The 15,791-nt window shown below is 43.9% G+C and overlaps 1 protein-coding gene across 1 annotated transcript in view; it reads right to left on the reverse strand.

Moving 5' to 3' along the window:
- DNAH10 (dynein axonemal heavy chain 10) overlaps positions 1 to 15,791 on the reverse strand; it is a 184,638-nt gene that overhangs the window by 117,535 nt on the left and 51,312 nt on the right. The window contains 6 exon segments of the mRNA XM_030938911.1: positions 945 to 1,123; positions 2,449 to 2,551; positions 2,633 to 2,749; positions 8,042 to 8,200; positions 8,313 to 8,789; positions 13,242 to 13,398. Coding sequence (XP_030794771.1) covers positions 945 to 1,123; positions 2,449 to 2,551; positions 2,633 to 2,749; positions 8,042 to 8,200; positions 8,313 to 8,789; positions 13,242 to 13,398 — 1,192 coding nt within the window.

Below are 15,791 nucleotides of genomic sequence, written 5' to 3' on the forward strand. Positions count from 1 at the left end.
ATGGTAAAATACATAAAAAATAAACTTTGTCATTTTTACCATTTTAAAATATATCATTCCAGGCTGAGTGCAATGGCTCACGTCTGTAATCCCAGCACTTTAGGAGGCCGAGGCAGGAGGATCGCTTGAGATCAGGAGTTCCAGACCAGCCTGGGTAACAGCGAGACCTTACCTCTACTAAAAACAAAAAAAGGAATAGCCAGGCATGGTGGTGCACCTCTGTAGTCCCGACTGCTTTGCAGGTTGAAGCAGGAGGATCACTTCAGCCCAGGAGTTTGAGGCTGCAGTGAGCTATTATCACACCACTGCACCCCAGCTTGGGTGGTAGAAAGAGACTTTGCCTCAAAAATAAAAATAAAATGCATGATTCCATGGCATCAAGTACTTTCACAATGTCAGGCAGCCACCACCGCCACTACCTATTTCCAGAACTCTTTTTTTTTTTTTCTTTTTTTGAGATGGAGTTTTGCTCTTGTCACCCAGGCTGGAGTGCAGTGCGCAATCTTGGCTTACTGCAACCTCCACCTCCCAGGTTCAAGTGATTCTCCTGCCTCAGCTTCCTGAGCAGCTAGGAATACAGGCACCTGCCACTGTACCTGGCTAACTTTTGTATTTTTAGTAGAGACGGGGTTTCACCACGTTGGCCAGACTGGCCTCGAACTCCTGACCTCAGGTGATCCACCCGCCTTGGCCTCCCAAAGTGCTGGGATTACAGGTGTGAGCCACTGCACCTGGCCTATTTCCAGAACTTTTTCAACACCCCAAATGGAAACCCTGTACCTATAGGCAATCACTCCCCATCCCCCTCCCATGGCCAAAATGAGTGTTTCCACGAAGTCAGACCCAAGCTCATAATTATGGTGGCATCAAAGTCTGCGGGGCCTAAGTAATTCCTACGTCCCCTTCGGTGAGCTTGAGTCCTTTGCTTTTGGGGAGATACTCACCTTTAGTCCTTCGTAGAGCTCGTAAATCATCCTCAGCCCGTTCATTTCCTTCTGCACTTTCAGCAGCTCTGGGTACATGGTAATAGGAAGATCGAAAAGTTTCTCAGCGTTAGCCAGTTCCTGACGGCTCTTTTCATGTCTTGCCAGCTCTCTTTCAAAAACACCTAAAAGCTCTACTCCTAGTAAATAAATACATCAATAAATGAATAAATACAATTTTAAGGTATACAAAATTAAATAAGAAATCATGCATAAAGTACCTCAATTATAATTTCATCCTCATAAACCACACGGGAAGACAAATTTAGAATTGTGGCGCCATTCTAACTAAAACCGAAAGACCAATGACATCTCCAGTCTCCCCCAGTTAGAAAATTGTGTCTAATTCTCACAACCAGGTCATTCAGAAATGAGACTATTTTAAGGGAATCTGAGCTGGTCTACCTTGTGGTCGACATCACCATCCTTTGCTGCCCCCTTGAGAATGTCATCATCCTACTAATAACTCCCCTACCACTCTGACTTCCCAATTCTATGCTTCTCCCCCAATTCCAATGACGACCACCACTCTACGTCACTACATCCCTGCTCACAATCATCTACCCAAATGCCACATTTCCCAGACGCCTTTTTTGAGCATCCTTAAACAAACGTCACCCGTTTCTTTGGAAGCCATAGCAGTCTTTGGTTTGTCTCACGGTATTTTTTGTCTCATGGTATTTACCAAATTCTCTTTAGAATAAGAATTTTAGGATTGGGTTCAGCGGCTCAGGCCTGTAATCCCAGCACTTTGGGAGGCTGAGGCAGGAGGATCACTTGAGGTCAGGAGTTCAAGACCAGCCTGGCCAACATGGTGAAACTCCGTCTCTACTAAAAATACAAAAATTAGCCAGGCATGGTGGCACACACCTGTAGTCTCAGCTACTCAGGAGGCTGAGGCAGGCGAATCACTTGAACTCAGGAGGTGGAGGTTGCAGCAAGCTGAGACTGCACCACTGCACTCCAGCCTGGGGGACAGAGCGAGACTCTGTCTCAAAAAAGAAAAAAAAAAACAGAATTTTAGTGTTTTTATCTTGTCACCATCTTAGCCTATGTGATGTGAAGGGCAGAGGAGAAGCATCTGAATCCAAAGAATACATGTAACAGGAGTTAGAGAGGCAGTTGGATGGATAAGATGCTGCATTTGTAAAGGCAGCTGCTGGTGTTTAAGATTTCCGAGCTGCGGCAGAAACCTCTGTATCCCCTGCAGGAGCGGATGCTGCTCCTTGGTACTTGTCTCAACGCCTTCAGGTAGCAGGCACTCAACAATCAATGAGTTGCATTAGTCCAGCTTTTTTTTTTTTATATATATGACCACTAAAATGAGCCAAGAAAAAAGTATTTGAGGAAGAAATAAATATTTAAATCACGGCACAACAATCACTTGCCACAAAATTCTTAAGCAAAACATACTCAAACATTTGCTACTCAGATCGCTCAGTAAGACCCACAGGAACTTTCTTACCTGTATCAAGATCATCACCAACAGAACCAGGGCCTTCACTGTAAAAACGCTTTGCAAAATCCTCTATCTGAACTCTGTAGTTCATTATTTCGCCTCGAGTAATCTGAGAAAAACGAGGTTACATTAATTTAGCCCAAATACATGTTTCAATATCTTTACTCAGGAAGTGAAATTGGAAAGGCACCTCTGTGAAAGTTCTCTTTATGTCCCCAAGAGCATGCTCCACATTCACCGAATCATTAAACAGATTGGACCACGTGCTCTCAATCTTATCAACCAGTTCTTTCTCTGCATCAGGAGGCTAATTAGGAGAAAGAAAAAACAGAATGAACAATAAATGCTCAGCAATTTGGAATTGAAATTGATCGTCAAAGTTACCTCCCAGGGACTTCTGCTTCTGGCAACAGGAGGCTAGATAATTCAAACCAACTCAAAAACTGACTGAAATATTAAGCCCAGACATGGTGGCTCAGGCCTGTAATCCCAGCACTTTGGGGGGCTGAGGCAGGAGGATCCCTTGAGCTCAGGAGTTTGAGACCAGCCTGGGCAACATAGTGAGACTGTATCTTTGTAAATATAAAAAGAAAAAGGAATATTAAAAAAATATATTTGGCTGGGCATGGTGGCTCACGCCTATAATCCCAGCACTTTTGGAGGCCAAGGTAGGTGGATCGCCTGAGGTCAGGAGTTCGAGACCAGCCTGGACAACATGGTGAAATCCCTTGTCTACTAAAAATACAAAAATTAGCCAGGCGTGGTGTCAGGAGCCTGTAGTTCCAGCTACTCAGGAGGCTGAGGTGGGAGAATCACTTGAACCTGGGGGGCGGAGATTACAGTGAGCCAAGATCACACCACTGCACTCCAACGTAGGTGACAGAGCAAGACTCTGTCTCAAAAAAAAAAAATAAAGATAAATATTAAAGGCAAATTTTATAATTAAAATAAAATCAGTATAAGATCATTTTTTAAAATAAAGAGATAGAGGCCGGGTGCGGTAGCTCACGCCTGTAATTCCAGCACTTTGGGAGGTTGAGGTAGGCAGATGACCTAAGGTCGGGAGTTCAAGACCAGCCTGACCAACATGGAGAGACCCCATCTCTGCTAAAAATACAAAATTAGCCAGGGTGGTGGCGCATGCCTGTAATCCCAGCTACTCAGGAGGCTGAGGCAAGAGAATTGCTTGAACCCAGGAGGCGGAGGTTGTGGTGAGCCGAGATCGCGCCATCATACTCCAGCCTGGGCAACAAGAGGGAAACTCTGTCTCAAAAAAAAAGAAAAAAGAAAAAAAAGAGAGAGATAGAGATATTACAGAAAGATATACCCATCATAAACTAAAGCCCAGCTTCAAATCAACTTAATCTCTGATTAGAATAAGGTTAGCTTAGCTTGCTAATGTACCCAGTTGTAGTGTCTGTTAGAAGCAAAAATCAATCTCTTCAGATGGAATGTAACATCATCCAACGCCTCCAATCCTCTTTCTCCAATTTATCACATATGCTGTTAAGAACTCAGTTAGAAATGCCAGCCATATAAAGACATGAAAGAACTTAACCAAAACCAAGAGATTCACAGAAACATAAATGATCACGACAGAGTTATAAGACACACAATGTAAAATAATTCTATTTAATAGAGTAAAGGAATCAAAAGACAAAAACAAAATTGAGAATTTTGGTAGAGCACAGGAGACTGTTTTTAAAATGGAAATTCTAGAATGGATAATGGTAACACCTGAAATCAAGAGCTCAAAGGATTGTTTAAGGAACCAGGAAAAGCAGATCAGACACAAATAAATAGAAAATTAACGAACTTAAAGTTTAGGTCAAAGTATTAGAATAAACCACAGAAAGAAAAGGCAGAAAGGAATGTAAGGGGTACAGGGTATTGTAGAAAGGTCCAACATATGTGGAATTGGAGTCTCAGAAGGGGGGGAAAAAAATAAGGCAAAAACTGTTAATTTTCCAAAACTAGGTAAAGACATCAACCTGCAGATTTTAAAAGTACTACAAATCTCAATCAGGAAAAAAAAAAAGAAGAAGAAGAAAACAAAACAAAAGAACCTAGTTCCATCATATTACAACTGCTGAAAACCAAAGACTGAAAAAAAATCTTAAAAGCAGACAAAAAAAAAAACTAGTTAGACTAGACTACCTTGAAAGGGAGCAACAAAAAGACTAACAGTCAACTCCTCCATCAAAACAATAGAGGCCAGAGGATGATGGGATAATATCCACACATAAAAAGGATAAAAAAAAAAAAAAACCAAAGTTGGTGTTTCCAAAAGATCAATAAACTAAGTGTTTGTAAGGATATGGAGCAACTGAAACCTTATTCATGCTGGTGTGGGTGTAAAGGGGAACTATCACTTTGGAAAACTAGCAGAATCTAGTAAAGCTGAACATGTGGATTCCTATAACCCAGCAACTTCATGTCTAGGCCTATACTCAATAGAAATGCAGGTGTAAGTCCCATAAGGTTGCCCTCACTTCAGATGCCAGTTGCAAGTATTGGGTGCCTAGAGTACACAGACTTCTGTTCAACCTGCCTACAAAATCAGGGGTTCCCCCACATACATCTCCTTCACATTTGACCATTTGCTGAAATGGCTCACAGAACTCAGGACACTTTACTTACCATCACTGATTTATTATAAAAGACACAACTCGGGAACAGCCAAATGAAAGAGATGCATAAGCCAAGGTATGGGGCTGGGGGGTGCACAGAGCTTCCATGCCTTCTCTGAGCACACCACTCTCCCAGCACCTTGGTGTGGTCAACAACCTGGAAGCTCTCCAAATCCCATAATTTAGGGATGTTCATGGAGATTTCATTACATAGGCATGACTGATTAGATCACTAGCCTTTGTTGATCTCCAATCTCCAGCCCCTCTTCCCTCCCCAAGGGTGGCGAGGATGGGCATCTGAAAGCTCCGAACCTCTAAATAATTTATGTCTTGATCTTTCTGGCAACTATCACCCACGCTGAAGCTGTCTAGGGCTCCCAGCTACCAGTCATTTCACTTGCATACAAAAGATACTTTTATCACTCCAGAGTTCAAGGATTTGAGAAGCTGTGTGCCAGGAACCAGGGACAAAGAACAATATTGTAACAAAAGATCTGTTCCTGTGACCCCTATCACTCAGGAAATTACAAGTGTTTTGGAAGCTTTGTGTCAGGAACCAGGGACAATGACCAAAGACAGTCACTGGTTTTTTGTCAAAGATTAAAGAGCAACAAAATGATGTTTTGGGACAAAAATGGATTGCATATATGACAGTATTCCCATAAGATTATAATACTGTATTTTTACTGTACCTTTACTATGTTTAGATATGTTTAGATACACAAATACTTACTATTACATTACATTGCTTATAGTATTCAGTACAGTACATGCTGTACATGATTGCAGCCTAGGAGAAATAGGTTCTACCATATGGCCTAGGTGTGTAGTAGCTATATCATCTAGATTTGTATAAGTACATTCCATGATGTTTGCACAATTATGGAATTGCCCATTGACACATTCTCAGAACATATCCCCATTGTGTTAAATATACACAACTCTATATTTCTCTTACTGTATTAGAGTTAATCTAATAAACCACAAGGCAATTACCATATTTAATGATACAGTGCCAAAAGCTTTTCCTCTCCTCTGAGACCAAGAACAAGACATGCATTTCCCCTGCTCCCCCTTTCATCCAACCTTGTACAGGAATTCCTAGCTAGAGTCATAAGGTGAGAAAAATAAACAAAATATTTAAAAATTAAGAAGAAATGAGGCTGGGCACGGTGGCTCAAGCCTGTAATCCCAGCACTTTGGGAGGCCGAGACGGGCGGATCACGAGGTCAGGAGATTGAGACCATCCTGGCTAACACTGTGAAACCTCGTCTCTACTAAAAAATACAAAAAACTAGCCGGGCGAGGTGGCGGGCGCCTGTAGTTCCAGCTACTCGGGAGGCTGAGGCAGGAGAATGGCGTAAACCCGGGAGGCGGAGCTTGCAGTGAGCTGAGATCTGGCCGCTGCACTAAGACTCCGTCTCAAAAAAAAAAAAAAAGAAGAAGAAATGAAACTGTCAATATTCACAGTTTATATAATGGTGTGCCTAGAAAATCCAAAATAATCTGTGGATAAATAAATGATTAAAGTTAATAATTACTGATCATAAAAAAGTAGAACGCAAATATGAATTGTCTTTCTATATAACAATAAAAAATAAAATAATTAAAAATTAAAGATACCAATTACAAGAGCATCTAAAAATATCAAGTACCTAGGAATAAATCCGGCGAAAAATAGGTAAGGTCTCTATGGGGAAAATTATCAATCTTTACGGGGAGACATTAAAGACCTAAATAAAGAGAGAGAGAACATGTTCGTGGATAGGAAAACTCAATATGACAGGATGTCCATTTGCCTCAGATTAATCTACAGGATCAATGCAATCATAACCAAAATCTCAATTGTCACTGTTTTGTTGTTTTTGTTGTTGTTGGAATTTGACATTCTGCTTCATTTTTTGAGTGTGACTCATTACACACTTAGTGTAAAATCCTTTGTTGCAGCGATTCTTCTATTATTTCCGTGATGTAAGCCGGTGAAGCAAAGTCTGACAAAATCTACCTGGTTGAGGGAGAAATACAAACTAGAGAAGAGAAACAAACTGCCATGAATAAATCAGGATGTGCATGAAGTTTGTCTTTCAGCATTTCTGTTGCTCGACTGCTTCAAACACCAGGCCCCTTGCAGCCTAGTGGTTAGGATGTGGCGCTCTCAAACGCCCTTGCTGAGCAGTAGACCTGGGCCAAAAACTTGAGATTCTTTCATCATCAGGAAAACGTACAGTATATAAAATTTCCATATGATTTCAGGGGGAACCCAGAAATCCTAAAACCCATCCCTGACTTTGAAAGATCTTGAGAACCCAAATTTAACAACCCTAAACAAAGCAAGACTGATTGAATTATCTTCTACTGGTTTCTTTTATCATCTTAAATCTTTCACTCTCTTCTTATTTTTGCAAGAGCTCTTTATCTATTAAAGGAAATTTTTTTTTTTTTTTTTTTGAGACGGAGTCTCGCTCTGTCGCCCGGGCTGGAGTACAGTGGCCGGATCTCAGCTCACTGCAAGCTCCGCCTCCCGGGTTTACACCATTCTCCTGCCTCAGCCTCCCGAGTAGCTAGGACTACAGGCGCCCGCCACCTCGCCCAGCTAGCTTTTTGTATTTTTTTGGTAGAGACGGGGTTTCACCGTGTTAGCCAGGATGGTCTCGATCTCCTGACCTCGTGATCTGCCCGTCTCGGCCTCCCAAAGTAAAGGAAATTAACACAAAAAAAAGAAGAAAGGAAGAGGGAAAATGGAAACAGTATAGTTACAGATCAATCCGTTCGAGCCATACAGATTGAAAAATACTCTATATTTTCATTATTCTAAATAACTGTGGCATTGCTTTACATTTACAATGTATTACTTAAAGTCACTTACTTGAAAATGAATCAATGGCAGTGTACTTGAGAAGCATTTCTGAGAAAGGTCATTAGTGGTCAATCCAATTGTTAAATGCATAAGAAAATACAAGTTGACTTACAAAGAGGTTATACATTGCCATGGTACGGTATCGCTCCTGGACGTCCCTGTATCTTAGTTCCATGACCAGAGATTTACTTCTAATTTCTGCAATTGTTGCAAGGACAAACTTGAGATCTTCAAGGGTATTGGGGATCTTCCTAAGGCTTTTGGCCAGGTGCTATAACAGAAAGTACAAAGAACACTAAGCAAATACAGAAAAAACAGCAATGACGCAAAAGAAGACCCAACTTACACGAAAAGTAGTTCAATTACACACAGCGATTGAGTACCTCCATCTCTTCATGGAGATTATAGAGCTCCTCTTTTGCTGACTCATTGAGAAGTTTTCCAAGCGAAATCACCCAGGACTTGGCATTTTCCTGCACTGTGTTTGCCAGATGCCCGAGCTGAAGTCTGATGCAATGCTCATCCTTAATTAGAGGGTGGCGCATAACCTCATAGGCTATCTTGGAATAGAACTGCAATTTTTCATCATATGCCACACAAGGAGGTTTCTTGGCGGCAAATTTCTCCATCACAATAGCTTTGTCCAATTTCCAGAGAGGTCGATACCGCTTCCATTTTTGTAGATACTTCATAAGATTGATCAGAATCCTGTGGACATTTTGGGGGATCATAACAGCTTGTTCAATTATCTGAGGGTTCAGAGAGATATCATTGTAAAAGTTTATTATAACAACTTCTTCTTCCTCCCCCTTCTGAGGGGGGCATTCTAGGCAGCTGCCATTCATCCAACGAACAAAATGCTGGCAAAGTAAGAAATAGGAGAAAAGACAGTATTTTAGTATCTATTTTGCCTCCAACGTACATATTAGTATTCAGTAATAAGTCTTGCCAGTAATGGAAAATCACTTTAAAAATTACCATAATCCTTTGTTCCTTTCATCAAGAGATGGAGCCTATTTCCCTTCTGGAGCGAGCCTTGTGGCTTAACTTGACCAATGGAAAGGGGTGGACATGGTGTTATGCAAGTTCAGAACCTTGCAACCACCAGCTCGAGCTAGCCTACTACATTACGTAAGGCCATACACAAGAGAACCCCAGCCAGCGGCCATCAGAGCTGTGCTTGAGGTCATCAACTGCTAGACACATGAGTGAGCCCAGCCAAGACCAGAAGAACTGCTCAGCAGAACCCAGCCCACAGAACCCAGAGTTAAATGATTATTGCTTTAAGCCAGTAAGTTTTGAAGTGGCTTGTTATGAAATAAAAGCCAACTACACTATGGATGAATTAAAAAAACCTTTATTTCCATATATACAGAGGAAAAAACACACGTTCAGGCAAATTGACTGCTTAGTGTCCCAGAAAAAAATCTGCTAATTTGACATCTCCCTGTTGTAGAGTTAAGGCTCTGCTTTTTGTTTGTTTGTTTTGTTGTTGTTGTTTGAGACGGAGTCTCGCTCTGTCGCCCGGGCTGGAGTGCAGTGGCACGATCTCAGCTCACTGCAAGCTCTGCCTCCTGGGTTCACGCCATTCTCCTGCCTCAGCCTCCCGAGTAGCTGGGACTACAGGCGCCTGCCACCACGCCCGGCTAATTTTTTGTATTTTTAGTAGAGACGGGGTTTTACCGTGTTAGCCAGGATGGTCTCAAGTTCCTGACCTCGTGATCCGCCCACCTCGGCCTCCCAAAGTATTAGGATTACAGGCGTGAGCCACCGCGCCCGGCCAAGGCTCTGTTTTAATCAAGCATGAGTCCTAACAGCAAACAATGGGTATGTTACACATTACTTCTCTGAACAGTAGGCTCACCATCTGTAAAATGTGAATTACAACTACTATAGGTTGGTGCAAAAGTAGTTGCAGTTTTGCCAATACTTTCAATGGTAAAAACCACAGCTACTTTTGCACCAACCTAGTACTTCTATTTCCAATATTACTAATAATAGTAATACTAACACTAGGTGGGGTGTGGTGACTCACACCTGTAATCCCAGCACTTTGGGAGGCAGAGGCAGGCAGATCACGATGTCAAGAGATCAAAACCATCCTGGCCAAAATAGTGAAACCCTGTCTCTACTAAAAATACAAAAATTAGGCCAGGGTCAGTGGCTCACACCTGTAATCCCAGCACTTTGGGAGGCTGAGGCAGACAGATCATGAGGTCAGGAGATCGAGACCAAACTGGCTAACATGGTGAAACCCCGTCTCTACTAAAAAAACACAAAAAGTTAGCTGGGCATGGTGGCGGGTGCCTATGGTCCCAGCTACTGGGGAGGTTGAGGCAGAAGAATGGCATGAACCCAGGAGGCAGAGCTTGCAATGAGCAGAGATTGCGCCACTGCACTCCAGCCTGGGTGAAAGAGCGAGACTCTGTCTCAAAAAATAAAATAAAATAAAAATACAAAAATTAGCTGGGCGTGGTGGCACATGCCCGTAGTCCCAGCTACTCGGGAGGCTGAGGCAGAAGAATCACTCAAACCCGGGAGGTGGAGGTTACAGTGAGCCGAGATCACACCACTGCATTTGAGCCTGGCGACAGAGCAAGACTTCATCTCAAAAAAAAAAAAAATGGTAATACTAATACTAATAGCTAACACTTATTCAGAGCTACTGATTGCCAAACAGTGCACTAAGCTGTACACACATGTTATATAATTTAATCCTCCCAACAGCACTAGAGGGTGAATAGTATTATCATTTCCACTTAGTAGATGAGGTAAAATTCAGAACCTAGTTAAAACTTCGGCTCATTATTTTCTGCCATGAAATAGGAATCCTGAAGATCAAAGAGTTCAACCATATTAAGTGGCCTCGTCATGCATGTTCATTTGCCGAGATCTTTTTAATGAAATACATTTCTAACGTTATCTAAGAGAATAAGTAAAAATTCTTTTCATTTAAAAGAAGAAACTTACGAAGCTAAAATAATACAGGCTTCACGAAGACCCTCAAGTCCATCTATTAGTAAGGAGGAAAGTTAAGTTGGCATGAAATATTGTGATTAATATTCACAATGTTTTACAAGCCATCTTTCCTATTTATGTACCCCTTAAAAATTGCTGTTTCCCTTACAAAGGAAACATACATAGCACCTATAAGATATAGCACCTATAAGAGAATTTATGTAACAGAGGCTTAATAAATAACTGTCTTAGCATGGATTAAAAACATGTACTGTTTATTCATCAATTTTTTTTTTTTTTTTGAGACAGAGTCTTGCTCTGTCCCCCAGGCTGGAGTGCAGTGGTGCGATCTCAGCTCACTACAAGCTCCAACCCCTGGGTTCACACCATTCTCCTGCCTCAGCCTCCCAAGCAGCTGTGACCACAGGTGCCCACCACCACATCCGGCTAATTTTTTTTTTTTTTTTTTTTTTTTAGTAGAGATGGAGTTTCACCATGTTAGCCAGGATGGTCTCGTTTCCTGACCTCATGATCCGCCCGCCTCGGCCACCCAAAGTGCTGGGATTACAGGCATGAGCCACCGTGCCTGGCCTCATTCATCAACTTTTAAGTACAGTGAAATGAAATTCCCTATTCTGATTTCTATACTTATTTTTATGCCCCTAAAAATGCCTGAAACATGTCTGACTTGCTCCAGAAGCCAAGTGAAGAGGAAGATGTCAGCATGCTGCGGGAGTGATGCCCATACCTACAAGGACGGCTCTGTGTTCCAGTTTGGGGTAAGACATAAACTTTGGGTTATCTGCCAGCAGATGTTCATTCAGAAAACATTTACTGGGCCGGGCGCGGTGGCTCAAGCCTGTAATCCCAGCACTTTGGGAGGCCGAGACGGGCGGATCACGAGGTCAGGAGATCGAGACCATCCTGGCTAACACGGTGAAACCCCGTCTCTACTAAAAAATACAAAAAACTAGCCAGGCGAGGTGGCGGGCGCCTGTAGTCCTAGCTACTCGGGAGGCTGAGGCAGGAGAATGGCGTAAACCCGGGAGGCGGAGCTTGCAGTGAGCTGAGATCCGGCCACTGCACTCCAGCCTGGGTGACAGAGCAAGACTCCGTCTCAAAAAAAAAAAAAGAAAACATTTACTGAGAACCAACCGTGGGCCCGATGTTCTTGGTGCTGGGGATTACAAAGCGAACAAAACACTCACGGTCTGTGTCTGTATGTAAAGGGCTCATGGATCCCTTTACATCCTAGTGGCCTGATAGGATCAATAGATACAAAAGCAAGGGAAAAAATAAGAAAAAGTCGGAAAGTGGTACGTGGTAGGAAGAAGATGGGATAGGGCTGATGGGAGAGAGAGGACAAGAAGGTCAGGGGAGCAGAATGTTCCAGGTGAGGGAACAGCTACGGAAATCCTTGCAAGAGGAACCCATGGTACCTGCTGGGGGTAAAATCAGGCAGCCAGTCAAGCTGCAGTGTGAGGGAGCATGATCCTTGTAGGACTGAGATCAGAAAGGCAGCCAGGGGCTAGAGCATGGGGGCCTCATAGACCACACGAAGATATCTGGATTATGTTCTAAGTGTAATTAAGTCATGGGGTGGGTGGGGCAGTTTACACCAGGGATGACATGAAATGATATGTTGTTGTTGTTTTTAGAGACAGGGTCTTGCTCTGTTGCCCAGGCTGGAGTGCAGTGGTGCAACCATACCTCACTGTACCCTTGAACTCCTGGGCTCAAGCAATCCTCCACCTCAGTCTCCCAAGTAGCTAGGAACACAGGTGAGCACCACCACGCCTAGCTAATTTATTTTAGTTTTGGTAGAGATGGGGGTCTCACCTTGTTGCACAGGCTGGTCTGGAACTCCTGGGCTTAAGCAATCCTCCCACCTCAGCCTCCCAAAGTGCTAGGATAACAGGCGTGAGCCACTGCACCTGGCCTGATTTGTATTTGTTTAAGGTAATTCTGACCACCTGTGGTGGAGAATGGATTGTTGGAAAGTCACGGAGACAGTCCATGAGAGCGGTGATGGCCACTTGGGATAGGAAGGTACTGGGGGGACAGGAGAGAAGAGGACAGATGGGAGGTATGTTTGGATGACTTGCCGATGGGCTGGGCAGGGCTAGGTGAGAGAAAAAGAAACAAGGACGAGTTTCTGGCTCAAGCAATTGGGTTGATGTTGGTGCCATTTCCTGAAGTGGGGAAAATTGGGGGATGACCAAGTCACAAGGCAGGAAGTCAAGAATTCACCTTGGGCTGCGGGTAGTGGCTCACGCCTGTAGTCCCAGCACTGTGGGAGGCGGAGACATCCTGAGACGCCATCTGAGCAAGGACGCAGGCACCTCCGCTCTTACCTTGGTGATCTCCACGCAATTCCGGACACAGTGGAAGCACATCTTGTCGATCTCATTTGTGTTGGGATGAAGGATGATCTCAGGCGCCGTCAGAATGGTTTCAGTTTGGAACAGAGGGACATTTCCAAGGATCAAAGAATTAAAAGACTGCAAATTCCTAAGAGGGGTTGATGACAAAGACTCAGTACCCACTAGAGGGAAATCGACCAAGCAATGGACAGAAATGACTGGGGCCACAAAAATCACAGGTACAGGCAACGGCATACTGCGAAGCTGTCCTGGACAGGCTGGAGTGAGTCTTATTTAAAATATTCTTTTTTTACACTAAATTTATACAAATAGTTCATTTCTACTTTTAGAAAACTGAGTTAACTTTTGGTTGGAAAATAGTTAAATAATAATGACTTCCAAAAGCTGCTCAACTCTGGTGAGGAAAAAGGAATACTCACATCCCCACCCAGACTGCCCCACCAGCTCCATCCTTTCCAAGACCAAAGCAGATGTGACACCCAGGGATAAAACTTCATCAGCCTCCAGCCTCGTCTCCCTGCTTCCCCTCCCCCTGCCCACCTCCATCCAGTAATTCATATGGCAGCCAGAGACACTATTTTAAAATATTTAGCGGGGCACAGGGGCTCACACCTGTAATCCCAGTACTTTGGGAGGCTGAGGTGGGAGGATCACTTGAGCCCAGGAGTTTGAGACCAGCCTGGGCAACATAGCAAGACCCTGTCTCTAAAATTAAAATAAATTAACTGGGCATAGTGGCACATGCCTGTGGTCCCAGCTACTTGGGAGGCTGAGGTGGGAGGACTGCTTGAGATGGGGAGGTCGAGGCTGCAGTGACCCATGAACATGCCACTGCACTCCAGCCTTGGCGACAGAGTGAGACCCTGTCTCAAAAAACAAAACAAGACAAAAACATCTAACTCCTCCCTCTCCCTCCTCCCTTCTCTCTCTCCCTCTCCCTTTCACTCCACCTCCCTCCCTCACCTTCTCCCTCCTTCCTTCTCCTTTTCCCTCCCCTTCTCTCTTCTCTCTCTCCCCTCTCTCTCCACTTCTCTCCTTCCCTCATCCTGTTTCTCTCTCCCTCTCCAGGCTTCTCCCTTCCTCTCTCCCTCTCCCCCTCTCCCTATCTCCCTCTCTCTCTCCCTCTCCCTCTCTCTCCACCTCTCTCTCGCTCTCCCTCTTCCTGTTTCTCTCTTCCTCCCTCTCCTCCTTTCTCTCCAGTTGAAAACTCTCCAGCAGCCTCCCATGGCTGTCTGGATAAAATGCAAGCTCCCTGCCATGGCTTCTTCCCAGGCTCCCTGTGACCTGATCCACCCCTGCCAGCCTCTCCAGCATTATCCCCTCCTTCAATCTCATCCTTCCTTCTTTCTGTTTATTGCACTGACCAAAGGCCCACCTGTGGGTCTTCACAGCAGTTTTTAGCTTCCCCCAGAAAGCTCTTCCCACTTTCAGCTCACTCCTCATCTTCAGGTCTCTACTAAAATGTGGCATTTCCATGGCCTTTCTTGACCACCCAATTACAGCAGCATCTCCATTCTCTCCCCAGAACACCATGCGGCTTTATTTCTTTTACAGAACTCATCTCTTTTACGTCTGTTTCCCTGTGTCCTGCCTTTTCTATGAGGTTAGAGAAACTGCAAGGATACAGGGGCCTTGTCTGTGACCAGAGTCTAATCCAACAGCCAGCACAGGGCAGTCTTTACTAAACCTTGGATGGATGGATGGATGGATGGATGGATGGATGGATGGATGGATGGACGGACGGATGGATGGATGGATGAATGTGTGGATGGATGAGTGAATGAATAGATGGATGGATGGATGGACGGATGGACGAATGTGTGAATGAATGTGTGGATGGATGAGTGAATGAATGGATGGATGGATGGATGGATGGATGGATGGATGGATGGATGGATGGATGTGTGGATGAATGTGTGGATGGATGAGTGAATGAATAGATGGATGGATTGATGGATGATGGATGGATGGATGGATGGATGGACAGATGTGTGGATGAATGTGTGGATGGATGAGTGAATGAATAGATGGATGGATGAACAGATGAATGAATGAGTTAATAAATGGATCAAGGGCCAGGAGCGGTGGCTCAAGCCTGTAATCCCAGCACTTTGGGAGGCCGAGACGGGCGGATCATGAGGTCAGGAGATCGAGACCATCCTGGCTAATACAGTGAAACCCTGTCTCTACTTAAAAATACAAAAAACTAGCCAGGCGAGGTGGCGGGCGCCTGTAGTCCCAGCTACTCAGGAGGCTGAGGCAGGAAAATGGCGGGAACCCAGGAGGCGGAGCTTGCAGTGAGCTGAGATCCGGCCACTGCACTCCAGCCTGGGTGGCAGAGCAAGACTCCGTCTCAAAAAATAAAAATAAAAAAAATAATAATAAATAAATGGATCAAAAGAAAACATAGCATGTTAGTAAGGGAAACATTATAGGAGGTAGCTCCATGTAAGGGACTGCTTTAGGAATCTAAGTTAAAAGCGGTAATAGAGAATAAATGAAATACGTAGAAAACAGAGT

This window comes from Rhinopithecus roxellana, chromosome 10 (genome assembly GCF_007565055.1).
Source record: "Rhinopithecus roxellana isolate Shanxi Qingling chromosome 10, ASM756505v1, whole genome shotgun sequence".
Classification (NCBI taxonomy): Eukaryota; Metazoa; Chordata; class Mammalia; order Primates; family Cercopithecidae; genus Rhinopithecus; species Rhinopithecus roxellana.